Below are 16914 nucleotides of genomic sequence, written 5' to 3'. Positions count from 1 at the left end.
CTTTTTCTCTCTCTCTTTCTCTCTCCCAGGAGATCGCCAACCTGCTGGCCCTGGAGGAGGCCACCCTGAGCACAGACCTGCAGCAGGGCTACGCCCTCAAGAGTCTGACCGGTACGTGGCCTTTAACGGCTCGGAGCACGCCTTTAACGGTAAACGAACAACGTGCGCGTGCCTGACCCGTTTCCATGTCCCGCAGGCCTGCTGTCCTCGTTCGTGGAGGTGGAGTCCATCAAGCGTCACTTCAAGAGCCGCCTGGTGGGGACAGTGCTCAACGGCTACCTGTGCCTGAGGAAGCTGGTGGTCCAGCGCACCAAGCTGATCGACGAGACGCAGGACATGCTGCTGGAGATGCTAGAGGACATGACCACGGGTACGGTCTCCGTTCAACCCCTCCACTCTTTCCAACCGCGCTCGTCCTGTGTCGTCTTTTTTTTTTTTTTTTTTTTTTTTTTTTTTAAGCTCCCAGTCCTTTTCAACGTTGGATTTTTCCCTCCACCTGTAGCTGTGCGTTAATCCAGACACTCCCATCATGTCAGATCATTGTTCCCAGTCTGGGTGTGGAGAAAATCCAGCAACCCTGACCTTACTGGCAAACTCTTTGTTAGAAGACAAAACAACGTTTCGGTGCTTAGACCTTCGTCAGGTCATTGTACCCAGACGTCTGAGATGTAAACGAGCCCTTTGTGTGTGTTTGTTTTTGCAGGGACGGAGTCCGAGACCAAGGCCTTCATGGCGGTGTGCATTGAGACCGCCAAGCGCTACAACCTGGACGACTACCGGACGCCCGTGTTCATCTTCGAGAGGCTATGCAGCATCATCTACCCCGTGAGTGGCGTTTCACATCCCTACCGGAGCATACCGTCCGTACGGCACATAACGACAATATCTGTGGGCAGATACATAGCGCAACCGAACCACCCCCTCCCTCTTGCCTCCCCCCCCCCAGGAGGAGAACGAGGTGACGGAGTTCTTCGTGACTCTGGAGAAAGACCCACAGCAGGAGGACTTCCTCCAGGGCCGCATGCCGGGGAACCCCTACAGCAGCAACGAGCCGGGCATCGGGCCCCTGATGAGGGACATCAAGAACAAGATCTGCCAGGACTGCGACCTGGTGGCTCTGCTGGAGGACGACAGCGGCATGGAGGTGACCGGCGCCGAACCGTCCAACTACGCGTCGACCGACGGAGGGGGGCGCTGATTTTTGCTTTTAATAAATATTGCAATGAAACGCGAGTAAACGTTTGAATCCTTTTCCCCACAGCTTTTAGTAAACAACAAGATCATCAGCTTGGATCTGGCCGTGGCCGAGGTCTACAAGAAGGTGTGGTGCCCCACGAACGAGGTGAGAATAAATACTTGTTACATTACATTACAGTCATTTAGCAGACGCTTTTTCTTTCTTTTTTTATCCAAAGCAACTACAATAATTAAGTTCACTTACTCCCACCTACTAGTCCTCTGTGAGACCTCTGCTACGGTTGGAAGAGGCTGCGACGTAATGTTTTTGTTGACTCTTGTTATTGTTTGCGTCTGTCAGGGAGAGCCAATGAGGATCATCTACCGCATGAGGGGGCTGCTGGGAGACGCCACTGAGGAGTTCATCGAATCGCTGGACTCCACCACAGGTAAGACCCTGCCCCCGTCACACCGAGTCCCACTGGACTCTGGGAAAGGGGGGGGCGACCGAGCCCGAGACGGCCGGAGAGCCATGATCGTAACCCGAGTCGTCTCGTCGGCCCGCAGATGAGGAGGAGGATGACGAGGAGGTGTATAAGATGGCGGGAGTGATGGCGCAGTGTGGGGGCCTGGAGTGCATGCTCAACCGTCTGTCGGGAATCAAGGACTTCAAACAGGGACGCCACCTGCTCACGGTGAGTCAACGGCCGGAGGCGTCGGAGGAAAATAAGACGGCTCGACAGAATCCACTTGAAACCAGCTGTGTTCATTCAGAGTTTTAACCAGCTCCCTCTCTCGCTGTTCACGGTTGCCCAGGTCTTGCTGAAGCTGTTCAGTTACTGCGTGAAGGTGAAAATAAACCGTCAGCAGCTGGTCAAACCAGAAATGAACACACTCAACGTCATGCTGGGCACTCTCAACCTGGTGAGCATCTTTCCCTTTGTCGTCGTTTTGGACTCGGGAGGTCATTACTTTGTCACGATGTTCCCAGAACTTTGATTGAGACTAAGCTCCTCTTAAACGGTCGTCTTCTTTCTCCTCAGGCGTTGGTGGCGGAGCAGGAGAGCAAAGACAGCGGAGGAGCCTCCATAGCTGAACAGGTCCTGAGCATCATGGAGATCATTCTGGACGAGGCCAATGCTGAGATCTCAGAGGACAAGGTGAGACTCGGTCCCTCGAGTACCACGCCAGTCAAGAAACAAAACCAGGGCGCCCCGGTGGCTCAGTGGGTTGGGGCGCATACCGTGTAAAGGCTAGTCCTTTCTGCAGCGGCATGGGTTCGAATCCAGCCCACGCCCTTTACTGCATGTCTTCCCCTCTCTCTCTCACCCACCTTTCCTGTCCGTCCTTCAACTGTCATATCCCAATAAAGCATAAATGTCCTAAAAAATATATCTTTAAAAAGAAACAAAGGCAAGGCAAGTTTATTTGTGTAGCACATTTCAGCAACAAGGCAATTCAAAGTGCTTTACATGAGACATTAAAGGCATCTAGACAAAGTGCAACACATAAAAGGTCATATAAAACGAAATGCAAAAAAAGGATATTTAAAACAAAATGCAGGAAAAATAAAATAAAAGTTACAGTGCAGTGTACGAATGAATAATTATTTCATTTAATAAAAAGCAGCAGCAAAAAGAAAAGTCTTCAGTCTTAGAGTTGCAGCAGACCTGCAGTTTTCTGGAAGTTTGTTCCCAAAAAAACAGCCTTGCCCTATAAAGGAGCACGGCCCTCACAAAATGGCCGACCCTCAACATGGCGCCTGTCTTCCAGGGTAACCTGCTGCTTACGGGAGACAAGGACCAGCTGATGATGCTGCTGGACCAGATCAACAGCCTGTTCGTGCGCTCCAACCCCAGCGTGCTGCAGGGCCTCCTCCGCATCATCCCCTACCTGTCCTTCGGGGAGCTGGAGAAGATGCGCATCCTGGTGGAACGCTTCAAACCCTGCTGCAGCTTCGACAAGTAAGCCACCGCCAGGTCCATCTCTGCTACAGCAGCTCAGCCTGGTACGACCATCCCGTTCTCGCGAGCTCACATTCTGTTTCACTAACGCAGAACGGTCTGGCCTTCGCCTCTTCCAGAGCGATTATCCCAAAATCCAGACCATCCCGGGCCAATCAGGGACTGCGTTTTAACTGCTGTCCCGCCCCACAGTGGAAAGCAGCCCCTGATTGGTTCGTGTCCCTACCGCTCGCTAAACAAACATGGCGGCTCCCGAAGCAACGAGTGGTAGCGTTAACGTTAGAAGAATAAACGCAGCTATAAGTGCAGTTATTCCAGAAATAGACTTAGTCACAACACTTAAACAAGAACAAGAGTATGCACTAGCGGAGTTTCTTGGTGGAAAAGACGTTTTTGCCCTTCTTCCGACTGGATTTGGCAAAAGTTTGCTAAACGCTGATTGGATGAAGGTGTTTGTCTGTCAAGGCAAGTACCCCCGCCCACGAAATTGTTCTCTATGGGGCGAAGGCCAGACCGATATTGCGGAGCGAAGCAGTGAGCTCGCTAGATCGGAAGGGTCATACCAGGCTAACAGCAGCTAGCTTGTGTGGTGAATTTGATCTGAGCTACTAAGACTGATGAAATGTCACAACGTACTGATTTAGCTGACGTGGATATAACCGTGACGGAGGAGACAAACCTCTCCCTTGTGGCTTCCAGGTATGACGAGGAGCACAGTGCAGATGATAAGGTCTTCTTAGATTGCTTCTGCAAAATTGCCGCCGGGATCAAGAACAACAGTAACGGTCATCAGCTCAAAGACCTGATTCTCCAGAAAGGGATCACACAAAGTGCCCTAGACTACATGAGGAAACATATCCCCAATGCCAAAAAGTAAGCTTTCTTAAGATGATTCTCTATTTTGTGATCAAAGATTATTTGGGCCTTTACTTGTTTTGTTGTTTTTCCTTTGGAAATATATCCTATTGTAAATGGTACTGGGAAGGTTTTAGTTTTCTCTGCTCATCTCTCGTCTCTCAGTCTGGACGCTGACGTGTGGAAGAAGTTCCTGTCTCGGCCAGCTCTCCCGTTCATCCTCAGACTGCTGCGTGGCCTGGCCACTCAACACCCCCCCACACAGGTAACACTACTCAACACCCCCCCCCCCCACACAGGTAACACTACTCAACACCCCCACACACAGGTAACGCCACTCAACACCCCCACACACAGGTAACGCTACCCAGCACCCCCCCACACAGGTAACGCTACTCAGCCCCCCCCCCCCACACACACACACACACACAGGTAACACTACTCAACACCCCCACACACAGGTAACGCTACCCAGCACCCCCCCACACAGGTAACGCTACTCAGCCCCCCCCCCCCACACACACACACAGGTAACACTACTCAGCACCCCCCCACACAGGTAACATCCTCCTTACTCAGCCAACACACACACGGAGATCCATGGAATATTCTTTTTTTTTTTTATATATATTTTTATTTATTTATTTATTGTTCCATACAAACCACATTGGTAAAACAAAGCAATCTTATTTTCCATTTTCAATAACAACGTAACACAGCAGCATAACAAACATACAATTAGTCTATTGGTGGTTTTAAAACATCCATGGGTGAGAGCATTTAAAATCCATACTCAAGCTAGAAAGGAAGAGGGAAAACCAAGAGAGCAAAACAAGAAACCCTAAAATCTACAGAGCGATTATGAACGAACAGTTAATGTGTTACAGGATTAACATAATCGATCATTCATCACACATTTTCATCCTCCCTCAGACCTTAACGTTAACCTTAACGTGTCTCAACACTGGTCCCCAGGCCTTATGAGACACTCTCTTCCTTCCTGCAGACTCTTAAGTTCATCTAGGGAATATTCCCATCAGACATCCTTAACGTTCTACATTCCTACACATGCTCGAGCTCGACTCCTCTCCGTCTCTCTCCAGATGTTGATAGGCACAGACTCCATCACCAATCTGCATAAGCTGGAGCAGGTGTCCAGCGACGAGGGCATCGGCACCCTGGCGGAGAACCTTCTGGAAGCGCTGCGCGAGCACGCCGAAGTCAACCTCAAGATCGAGGCGGCGCGCCGGGAGACGCGGGCCGAGAAGAAGCGCATGGCCATGGCCATGAGGCAGAAGGCTCTAGGAACCCTGGGCATGACGGTGGGCCAATCAGGACAGCCACACAGTTTTCGCTAAGAAAACATCCGTATCTTAAATATTTGGGTTGCCAGACAAGCTCCCCCCCCCCCAATCTGAGTGTTTATAATTGCCATTCTGCCTGTTTGTTTCAGACTAACGAGAAGGGCCAGGTGGTGACCAAGACCTCGCTGCTGAAGCAGATGGAGGAGTTGATAGAGGAGCCGGGTTTGACCTGCTGTATCTGCAGAGAGGGCTACAAGTTCCAGGTACGCGATGACGCAACAACAAGGCCGTGCGCTCCAAGGATGTCAGGAGCACCGGCGCTAACGAGCCTCTCTGTTCTTGACCCCGCAGCCCACCAAGGTGCTGGGAATCTACACCTTCACCAAGCGTGTGTCTCTGGAGGAGTTTGAGAACAAGCCCCGCAAGCAGCAGGGCTACAGCACTGTCTCGCACTTTAACATAGTTCACTATGACTGTCACCTTGCTGCTGTCAGGTAGGAGCTCACTCTCTCTCACTCTCTCACTCATTCTCTCACTCTCTCTCTCACTCACTCACTCACTCACTCACTCACTCACACACACACACACGCGCGTGCTAGGTTCTTACCTCCCTCTCGTCTCTCGTCGTGGTGTTCAGGCTCGCTCGGGGGAGAGAGGAGTGGGAGAGCGCCGCTCTCCAGAATGCAAACACCAAGTGCAACGGACTGCTTCCTGTGTGGGGGCCGCATGTCCCTGAATCAGCCTTCGCCACCTGCCTGGCAAGGTACCGTACCACCCCCCCCCAACACACACACACCACATACACACACACCTCAGTTACAAAGCTATTGCATATTAAATGCGAATGCTAGTATAATCAAATGTTTTAAACTCAAGTACATGGTAAAGTACATTTTCCAGTGCTTAAACTGATTGACTGATTTTCCATTATATCTTTCTGTTCTATTTCATTCTAAGTGGTATTAAAACGATCTTAAAAAAGCTAATTTAACTTTGAGAACCCTGGGGGGACCCTGTCACACACACTGAGGAGCACCATTTCAATGTTCTCCAGCTAGAAGATACAATTTCATTGACTCATGGTGCAGATGGACAGGCTCAAGAATAGATCACCGATGGATGAACGGATTCATAGATTGATTTGACACTCAAGGAAATTAGTTTACCGTTCCTTGACCTTCCACGAGCTGCTTTGGGACGATTTATTTTTGGGACGATTTATCCCTGATTCAGCCCTCCTGACAATTGGAGAAGAAATCTGGTCTGGATCGTTGGTCGGTACCGATGTTCGGCCCAGATGATCTTGTAATGTGAGGGGTTCACAGATACAATCTTATTCCTCCCGATCGGCTCGCAGACCCATCGGACCCATCGCCCCGATAATATCGAACATGTTTGATAGATTATGACATCACTACTTTACAAGCGAGACGGCGAGACCAGTGGTTTCGTTGCTCCCTCGGGCACGATAAGATCCTGTAGTGTGTGATGAGCCGCTACTTTCAAATCTGGTTGTGTGTGCATGTTTGAGATTCACGAGAAGAATCCCTGTTAAGATTCTCCTTATGTGCGTGCTTCGACCCGATTTCGAAATCGGTTAGGATTTTAAATATCCCGTAGTGTGACCCCGGCATGACCCCCCCCCCTCCCCTCTCGCCCAGGCACAACACATATCTGCAGGAGTGCACCGGTCAGCGGGAGCCCACCTACCAGCTCAACATCCACGACACCAAGCTGCTTTTCCTGCGCTTCGCCACCGAACAGTCCTTCAGCGTGGACACGGGGGGAGGAGGGCGCGAGAGCAACATCCACCTCATCCCCTACCTCATCCACACCGTGCTCTACGTCCTCAACACGTACGTACCGCTCCATATCAAATCAAACTTTATTTATATAGCGCATTTCATACACAGAGGCAACACAATGCTCTTTACAGAGAGAAATGGGAGGGTGGGCATGGGTCGCGCCCCTACATAATCCAGAGGGAAGCAAAAAAAACAGTTTCAGTTTCAAACTGAAACATGGGCTAGATACTTCAATATGATTGGTTGAGACAGTGTCGATGCAGAGGATGTCAACTGAGGAAGAATTGAAGTCGGATGCGTCTTTTCTGAATCTTAACCTCTGACCCCTGCAGGACGAGGGCCACGTCTCGGGAGGAGAAGAACCTGCAGAGCTTCCTGGAGCAGCCATGCGAGAAGTGGGTGGAGAGCTCGTACGAGGTGGACGGCCCCCACTACTTCACAGTCCTGGCCATGCACATCCTGCCCCTGGAGCGCTGGAGGAGCTCGCGCCTGCTCTTCCTGCGCCGGCTGCTGGTCACCGCACATGCCCGCAAGGCCTCGGCGGTCTGCGCCAACAAGTGAGACAGCCCTGCCCCCGGGGAACGCCGCACGTCGACGGCGGAAAAAAAAAGCACTAAAGCGGTCGCTTATCTTACACCCGTGTTGAGTCGTAGTCTTATTTTTCTTGTCGGCGTGCCGCTCGTGTTTTGTACGCACAGATCACTTCGCTGCGGTCTCTGTGCTGCATGATATCTGAATGACCTCTGAATGACCTCTAATCTATTTCCCTTCATGTGTTCGTTTCAGACTCACAGATAAAACGCCGAAGGAATACGCAGTCTATCGTTCCCCTCTTCTGTTCTGGGGCCTGGTGGACCTGGTATATGACATTTTCATGGTAAGAGCAGCGGTTCCCCTAGGATTTTTTTCAGGGGGGTGGGGCGGTAGGTCCCCCGGAACTACTAGTGTTGTCACAGGGGGGGTCATGTCACTGATACTGTACATGGCGTCGACAGTAAGCCATTTGTTAGCATAGATATCCATGTTTGTTATATCGGTGCATTTCTCTACACTGAGCTGAGATGTTAAATATTAACAATATTTATTTACAACAAACAAAAACATTACTAGAAAAAAAAATCCTGCAGAAAATGTGTGTGAATACTGAACAGAGAGATTGCAATAGCATAGCCTAAATGGGAAAGATGTGAACTAACTTGAATGCATATTTAGTCCACAACACACAGCCTAGCTAATGTTAGCCTACATAATTACTAACATCAGACATACACTAAACTGTGGTTACATTACTTATGTAGCCAGCTACAGCAACAGAAAATATTTTCTTTTCATTTCATCATCTCTCAGTCAGAAAATGTCCGCTAGTCACGATGCTAATTTTCGCTATGTTAAACTCCATTGACTTATGCTAAAAATGTTAGCGATCTAAAAGTCCGCTATTTTGGACTTTTTGGGTCTTTCAGGAGGGGCGGGGAGGTCCCGTTGGGGAGGCGGGCCGCCCCTCCAGGGCAGTAGTAGGGGAAACACTGAAGAACTGGAAACATCCAACATGCTGCTGATAGAGATGCGGCACTAAGTCCATGCGTGTGCTCATTTAACAAAAAGGGGGGAAATCCGCACTCTCAAATATGTTTTAACTGCTTTTACTGCACATATACAGCTGACAAAGTGCATGTGCTCAGCCATCTGTCCCATCCTACTCCTCTTTCTCCTCCTCCTCCCCCTCCTCCTCCTCCCCCTCCTCCTCCCCCATGCAGAACGTGCCCACCAGTAACACTGAGGGAGGCTGGTCTTTCTCCCTGGCCGAGTATGTGAGGCACAACGACATGCCCATCTACGAGGTCTCCGAGCGAGTGCTCCGGGCATTCCAGGACGAGCTCATGCCTGCAGAATCCTTCTCAGAGTTCCTGGACTTCGCAGGTCAGTTTGGGCGAACGAACTCGGGGGACTGCACCGTCGTGCTCTCTGGCAAAACCCTCTGCCTGCTCTTCCAAGACCTAAATGGTTCTGAACGGTTTGGGCTTTCTCTGACTGTCTCACATTCTGAGGGGATTGAACTGAATTGTTGGATTAATTTAGCAGATGTGAGTTGGATTAATTTAGCAGATGTGAGTTTGTAAGAATAATCCAAATAGTTCCTGGATGGATTGTGTATTCTCTCGCTGTATGCAGTGCAGAGGCTGACTCCGTTTTGTCTCCAGGTCTTCTCTTGGAAATCCCCGACCCGGACCTCTTCCTCCAAGATCTATTGGACTCTGTGCCCTGAAGGCGCTCAGTACCGCCCCAGATCCCCTGGACCCCCCCCAGTCAGTTGGCTCAAACATGGAGGAGGACCAGCGCATTGTGGTGCAAAAAGGCCCCTCCCAAAGGACTTCACTCAACAGGGACCCCAAGCTCCGTCATCTGTCTGACTCACACGCAAACACAGACACTCAGTAACACACTCACACACACACAGATACAAACCATGTTTCCAACTATACAATTTGCTTTTCTCCCGTTATGACATCCTCAATTATAACTCTTGAAGCAGAACTTCTATGCGTAGTCTGAGGAGCTGATTCATGTATGACAATGTTTCTGTTGCAGTTAATACACCACGTCATTCTGACCCTTCATGTTTGGGTGGGAAATCTTTAAAAAAGTAACTAAAACTGGTCTGGGATTCGGATCACCACATATTAAGAGTGGCATTTGTGTTATCATTTTTCTTCGTTTTAGTTTGAGATTTATTTTTCGTCATGACGACTTATTGGCTTTCAAACCTGCAGAAGGCCTCAGTGAGCTCCCCAGGATTGTTACTGTAACTCACACAGTTGTGTTTGTGTGTGTGGCTGTTTGGTCTTCATGGTAGGTCTTGAATCAAATTTGAGTGATGGGCAAAGCTGGATAGCTGGTGTGTTTTTATTAAATTGGTGTGATTGTGCAAGGTTTATTTTTATCAGTAACAGATTAAATGAACCATGTGAAATTAAACAACGGTTCAGAGGACTAATAAAAGGTCTGAATCCTTCCTCTGGACACTCGTTTTCGATGTATGGTTTTTGTTTTTTTGCTTGATTTTTTTTTCTGCTCCCAACACTACTCTGGCCATGTTTGTTACCTGGGTGATGTGTCCTGGTGTATGGTTTCAGTCTTCCACCCAGTCATTTTCATAAGAACATCCTGCAGATGATTCCCAGAACTGTGCCGCTGAGTCCTACTCTCAGTGATAAATTAACTCTTTAACATATAGACGCCAGCAAAATGGTGTCCTTGTACTCTGAGCTGAATGCATGGTGTGGAGTTCAAAACCCAATTTAGTGTTAATTCGCTTATTCCCGCTGCTACAATGTTGAACTGTTGCTGAATGTCTGCTCTTTGGATTAGCAAATGATTAATAAAGCCCTAATCTGACCACATCTGACCCAGAGTGATTTGAATTCTTATTTGGTAACACTTGGTGATAATACTATTAAATGATTTATTAAGCTTTTAAAACATGCAATAGTACATAATATACAAATGAGTATAGGCTACATGATTTGCAAGACACAGGGCCACAGAAATTACAATCATGATTTATCATAATGTGTGTCAGAACAATAGTTAACAGTCTTATTTTTACAGCTACTATTCTGTCTCCTCCTTGGGCCCTGACACACACACAAACACACTTAAATGGTTGCAACTTTGGCTCCAATATTCAGTGCCATACGGTGTAGTGGTTGGTATACGGAGTAGACCTATTCCCACATCTTAATCCATGGACCCACAGTATACCCGCTTCTTTAAACACCACTAATGTAAAAACACATTTATGCTACAGTAGACTACTCACTTCTTTAATCATTACACACCAGCATACACTGTAACCACAAATTCTGCTACTGCTACGGTAACCATAAACTAATTTAGCTTCAACAACCACACCCATTTTCTGTAGAATGTTTCCTCCATACTGCTGTAGAACCTTCAGTAAATGTGGCCCCGATGGGTCCTCGTGCAGACTAAAGAGGGCGGGGCTTAGGGGTGGAGAGAGGATGTTGCACAGAGAACAGAATGATCTGACAGCGAGAGGAGGGAGGGACTCCATCAAATCAGTAGCCTAGCTACACAGTAGGGGACGATGGGAACGCCTGTCTGTGAGTAGCATGTCAGTAGCCTAAGCCTATTTAGACAGAATTATGGATACGAGCGGTAGGCTACATGCGTAATAGGTTGTGGATGTGAATGAGAATGACTTTGAACCTGTCTCCGTCGCAATCAAGGTGACATCGCATTATTACCTAATGTTCTTCATAGCTTTCAGATAACAGAGGCACAAAGGCCTTGAATAGCTATGGTTATACCATCACAAACTGGACCGCATTACGCTCATTTTAAGGAATCAAATTATCGTCTTTGGCACGGTGAAGAGTCTATCAGAAAAAGACTGGGCGGTGCAGGAATACATTCAGTCGGAGGGCTGCAGTTGACCAGTAACCTAAAACCACAAGACTGCCTGTGATCAGATACGATGAATTCCTCACTCATCAATGATCAGGCTTCATCATCTGGTGATACCTCAGCGGTCCCGGTCGGAATACCATCTCCCGGCGCGGGTGCAGCGGCGACCACTGCTCTTCGGAATGATTTGGGCTCCAACATCCATGTCTTGAAAACACTCAACCTCCGATTCCGCTGTTTCCTAGCAAAGGTTCACGAGCTAGAACGCCGAAACAAGTTGTTAGAAACTCGACTACAGCAAGCGACAGAGCAGTCTCGTTTCCGAGCCTTCTTTAGCCGTGAGCAAGCAACCCAAACCAATGCCCTGGATCTGTCGCTTTCAGCATCTCAACGTCAGCCAGGGACACCTGGGAGAATCTGGAGCTTTACGCACACCAGGAGGTATGGGGAACGATACGAGACTCTCCATAGCCCCGGGGTGTCGTGGATGCACCCGGACGGTGTGGGTGTCCAGATTGATACCATCACCCCTGAACTTCGAGCCTTGTACAATGTTTTGGCCAAAGTAAAGCGAGACAGAGACGAATACAGGAAAAAGTAAGTGGTACTTTTGCGAGGATTCAATGTATCAATGTTTTAAAACGAATAGGGGTCTATATCCTACTTCTCCATTCTGATACAAATGCTAATTGCATCACTTTCACAGCAGAGCCATATGTCAAAATCTAGGAAAATCTAATTAAAGCTCATTACCATAGACCTAGATCTAGAACTGCTAGCCTGAACTAACTGTTCCAAGAGGTCTTAACACACTTTTATCATGGGACTTGCACAGTAAGACACTGTAACCAAAGAAAGCAGGAATCATGGGTGAAGCAGTATCCTCTGGCCAGGGCCCAGTCAATATAGAGACCAAGAGAGGACATGTCCCCCTTGAGGGTGTCATAGAGTTACTGTCATTTAGGAGAGTCTTGGCAGAGTCTGCACCTTCACACCATGTCATCAAGCTGTCAAAAACGTGTGGTATTCAAATATGTCTCCCAGTAACAGCGTCCTGTGCGGTCCATCTTATTTCCGGAAGTCTTGGCAAGTCTTGAATAGCTGCATGATCCACATCCCTGTATTCAAATGCATTTTCCCCTAGCGGGGATTAAACCTTCCTGTGACTGGAACAGTCGCTGCCTCATTTCCCTAGGATGACTTTGAAATATCCGTTAGAGACTGAACACCTTACCCAACACATCACCACACTTTTACATGTTGCTTGTCATATTTGGGCCGTTCTCTATGACCAAGAGGAGAGAGAATTATCGCTGGGTCTGTCTTAACTGTGGAAAACTGACACGTCTTGATTTAGGCTATTGGTTTTTATTTCAAACCTCACATTCTTTTTACTTACCAACAGTAGGGGCGAGTAATAGCTTCTGTATTTGTCCATTCATCCAACAAGGACTGGCCCAGTTGGCATGTCAGCTGAGGAAGTGATGAGGTATCCTCAGCTGTGCTGTCTGGACTGGGCAGCAGCTACACAGTGGCCGCATGCCATCAGACACTGGTCATCTATCTCTTCTCTCACTCTCTCTTTCACTCTCTCTCTTCCTCTCTCTCTTTCCCTCTCTCTCCCTCTCTCTCTCTCTCTCTCTCTCTCCCCTCTCTCTCTCTCTCTCTCTATCACTATCTCTCTCTCTCTATCACTATCTCTCTCCCTCTCTCTCTCTTTCTTTCTCTCTCCCTCTCTCTCTCTCTCTCTCTCTCTCTCTCTCTCTCACTATCTCTCTCTTTTTCTCTCTCTCTCCCTCCCCCTCTCTCTCTCTCTCTTTACCTCTCTCTCTCTCTCTCTCTTTCCCTCTCTCTCTCTCTCTCTCTCTCTCTCTTTCTGCGAGCTGAGATCACTGGTCAGATAGGTAGGGAGCTCATGTATAGGACCTACTCATGCAGCCCACAACGTTGCAAAGCTTTTTCTCGTTATTACAGAAGACCTGAATGCGGGACTTTGGCCGTGCGCTGTTTTATTGTCCAGACTGACCAGTAAGACTACACAGTGCGTTCTGAAGAGCGGGCGGCCACACCCAGTCCCGAGTATCCAATCTGCCTCCTTTGTCGGTTTTTTTCTTCACACTTCCTCGGCCCAGAGGAATGCATTGTCAGAGCGGCTCAGCCCAGTATGGAAGCTCCAATGTTCAGTGATTTATGAAAGCGTTCACTCACACATTCACACAAGTAGAAGTGAAGGGGGAACATCATTCATTAATTCCCCCGGTTTGTGTTCTCAGAACAAAGCAGCTATTTTGTGTGAGAGGTCTCCATCAACAAGTTGAGACTAGGAGGAGTAGGGAGGGAGAGTCCTCAGGTTGAATGGTCTGAGGACGGGAGGATTAGCAGCCCTCTGATTCATGCCTGGTGTGTCCACATGGGGGACATGATTCATGTCCTTGCCATGACTAGTTAAATTAAATGGTGTGGGCCATGAAATCCTCTTTATATCAAGAGTGTTGGTCTTTGAGCCTGTCTGAACATACCCTTGCTGGGTGTGGATGTGGGTGTCTGTGTCCATGCAAAATATTATTAAAGGAGGGGGGATGGTCTTTATTCAGCAACACAGTGACACACTCAGCACACACAGTTACGTCCTGCACTAAGAAATGGAATGGCCTACGCAATAACAGGACCATGGTTCTAGAATGGATTCAGTATGAATCACTTGGTCATTTTTTGTATTTTTTATTTATTTATTTTACTTTTGAGATCCTTTGTGTTAGACAAATTGGATCCCCCCAATGAGATGGCCCCAGGCTTCCCTGGCCAGGAAGCAGACATGTAGGCCACATGCCCCCGGGATCTCCTGAATCAATTATTCAAACGCTGAGCTGCATGGTCTACTATGACAATCGATGGTGGAAGGTCTCCATTGAAGACCCTGGTGAACTCACCACGAGGAAGAACATTATTAATTGTAGCCTACTGTAGTTATAGTTCGTTTTTCTCAGGCGTGACACCACAAAGTCTCTATGGCCACCGAAAACCTCGCCTCGCCCTGCGCTGTTGCTGGGCGGAGGTAGAGAGAGGACTGGAGAAAAGATTAAACAAATTTGGACGAGTCATCTATTACTGTGTATCAAAGGAGGGCTCACACACGATCTGGGACATCAAACCTCATTTCCATGAGAGGTGCATGACTTACTTTACCCTTACTTTCATTTAGCAATAAATTAGATAACATGGACTCAAACATATCAGGGCTAACTGTGATATCGGTCTTTATAGATGCATGGTCACAGGCCTTCACTTCATTTGAACTCCCTAAACATGACATTGAGTCATGTTATCAGCAAGCATGCAAATTTAGATTTTCATAGTTTCGAGTCAACTAATAATATCAGTTTTGTCCATAATACCCAAATAGGCTTTTAATGTCATTGGAAATTCATTTCCCATATCAGATGTCCCTGTTTGAGCACACTATCGAGTGTCATTTTGAACAGGCAGTGAACTCTATAGCCTACAGTATGCTTTTAGAAGGACCTTGCGGGTTGATAGGTTGCAAAGATTGTAGCATTTAAAGTATAAAGATCACTCCCTTTGTGTGTGTATTTTGTGTGTATTTTTAGTTTGTGTTTGTTTTCTGGTCTGTTTGTTTACTTTATGGTTTAGTAAGAGTGTGCTTGCTTCAAACATGCGTTGTTATTTGTGGTAGATATGGATGTATGTGTTGGATACTACAGTATATTGGAATGGACAACATGGAGATGCTTGTTTGTTGCAAACTTTGAATGCTCAAAAAATAAATAGAAGGGCCGTGCAATGCTGTCCATCCGGGCTGCTGGCTGGGAACCAAAGGGGGGTCAGGGTTTCTGTGTTGTTCAGCTCACAGTCCAGTAACCACAGTCTTGGCACTGCTACCTCCCTCCTAATGGAAGTGGTGCCTGTCTGTTCGGTAGAGCCTCTCCTCCCCGCCTTCTTCTTGCTTACTGAAGCGAGAGGTGCACTTCTTAATTCGGTGCCCATTGCGATCCTATTTTGGTCTGATTTGGGTTCTGTGGTGCAGTTGCAGCAGCCCAAAAACAGCCTGCAGGCACGGATGTGTCCAAAGGGAGCTACGCTGGCTGTGTGGTGGTGCTGCGCAGCGCTAGGTGTGAAGCTGCAGTTCTGACCCGGCCCGCATATCTACATGATATGTGTAACTTTGTATAGGAGATTTTTTTTCCAAATGTCAACTATCCATTTCCTTGCTCTGGTTCCACTGGCCGTGACTCAGGGGACCTGAAGAACTAGCCGGTCCCGAGACCCATAGACGGATTATGACATGATGGGCCCCTGGGCACAGACACGTAAAGGGCCCCCCCGACACCCATTTCATTTATCACCTTTTTGAATTTGCCCAATGAGACGGCATCCAAATTCAATTTAAAGACAATTAGAGAAATCTCACAATAAAAGCAGCTTTACCCAGCTTGGTTTTGACTCCAGGGACCTAGTGGAGAGGACTTGCTTTTTGGATTTGGAACTATGGGCCCAAAACAGTTGAAGGCCTCATATTGAATGGAGTAATCAGCCCCTGTACTACAGATAAACACTCATTTAAAAAGTATCATGATAGTTTCTTTCTTGTGACTTGTTATTGACATGAATGACTAAGCCCTTTGACTATGCCGCAAGTAAGGGCCCCCTGAGCTCTTGGGCCCCTGGGCCTGGGCTCGGTAGGCCCGTTTGGTAATATGTCTTTGCCGAGACCTTGTCCGGTAATTACTAAAATGCCATGTGATGAGGTTTGGTAGCTTTTGTAAGGTAGTTTTGTAAACGTACAGGAGTAAGTGCTGCGTTCTCCTAGCAGCAAGCGACAGCCAATCCACTGTCTGATACAGGCTAGTATGGCGCCTTCTAAAATGACCACCAGTAATAAAAGTAAGTAAATAAGTGCCCAGTGATAAACAGTGTCAACCTGTTTCAAGGCGGTAGACGCAGTGAGCATATATACATAGTGTTACTATCTTTCAAGTACTGACGGGGAAGTAGACTACTGAGCTGCCTATTATCACATGAAAAACAATCTATTTCTATTAAAGAACCACGTTTCACTCACGCTGTTCTCTCTAAAATCAATGCCATGCATTGACAGCAATGCCAGTGTTCAAGAGGCACTGTGTTTCAGAATATACGGCACTTTGGCTGTAAGCAGTCATCAGAACCTAATTTGCGGAACTCACAGTACTGCAGTTGCAAATTAAGTGCAAATGAACGTTTGACTGGGGTGTATCTCAGTGAATGTAACCTTATAGTCCTAATGAGAGTTTCTGTGTGGCCCTTTTTCCCAGTGTGTGCGCTTCCACATAGATGTTTGCATAACTAGCCTAATTGCAATCTATTCAGTGTAATTGCCAGCCC

The 16914-nt window shown here is 47.8% G+C and overlaps 2 protein-coding genes across 10 annotated transcripts in view; both read left to right on the top strand.

Annotated features, from left to right (window-relative positions):
- ubr4 (ubiquitin protein ligase E3 component n-recognin 4) overlaps positions 1-10495 on the top strand; it is a gene marked incomplete at its 5' end in the record, with an annotated part of 54721 nt that extends 44226 nt beyond the window's left edge. For all 9 annotated transcript variants that reach the window (XM_084445966.1, XM_084445964.1, XM_084445962.1 and 6 more), the window contains 21 exons: positions 30-111; positions 197-370; positions 704-825; positions 947-1144; positions 1262-1342; positions 1538-1625; positions 1744-1871; positions 1993-2100; positions 2220-2336; positions 2950-3140; positions 3840-4013; positions 4161-4260; positions 5099-5317; positions 5449-5562; positions 5651-5793; positions 5937-6062; positions 6961-7155; positions 7437-7661; positions 7891-7981; positions 8862-9024; positions 9306-10495. In XM_084445966.1, the coding sequence (XP_084302092.1) occupies positions 30-111; positions 197-370; positions 704-825; positions 947-1144; positions 1262-1342; positions 1538-1625; positions 1744-1871; positions 1993-2100; positions 2220-2336; positions 2950-3140; positions 3840-4013; positions 4161-4260; positions 5099-5317; positions 5449-5562; positions 5651-5793; positions 5937-6062; positions 6961-7155; positions 7437-7661; positions 7891-7981; positions 8862-9024; positions 9306-9370 (2904 nt within the window). In that variant the 3' untranslated portion in view covers positions 9371-10495. The remainder of the gene's footprint in view (positions 1-29; positions 112-196; positions 371-703; positions 826-946; positions 1145-1261; positions 1343-1537; positions 1626-1743; positions 1872-1992; positions 2101-2219; positions 2337-2949; positions 3141-3839; positions 4014-4160; positions 4261-5098; positions 5318-5448; positions 5563-5650; positions 5794-5936; positions 6063-6960; positions 7156-7436; positions 7662-7890; positions 7982-8861; positions 9025-9305) is intronic.
- Positions 10496-11602: 1107 nt separating this feature from the next.
- Positions 11603-16914, top strand: part of iffo2a (intermediate filament family orphan 2a) — a gene marked incomplete at both ends in the record, with an annotated part of 11967 nt that continues 6655 nt past the window's right edge. The window contains one exon of the mRNA XM_084446121.1: positions 11603-12129. Within this exon, the coding sequence (XP_084302247.1) occupies positions 11603-12129 (527 nt within the window). The remainder of the gene's footprint in view (positions 12130-16914) is intronic.

Source organism: Borostomias antarcticus (genome assembly GCF_949987555.1).
Source record: "Borostomias antarcticus genome assembly, chromosome: 11".
NCBI lineage: Eukaryota > Metazoa > Chordata > Actinopteri > Stomiiformes > Stomiidae > Borostomias > Borostomias antarcticus.
The sequence above is the reverse complement of the archived record's forward strand: the minus strand, read 5'-3'. Positions and strand labels throughout refer to the sequence as shown.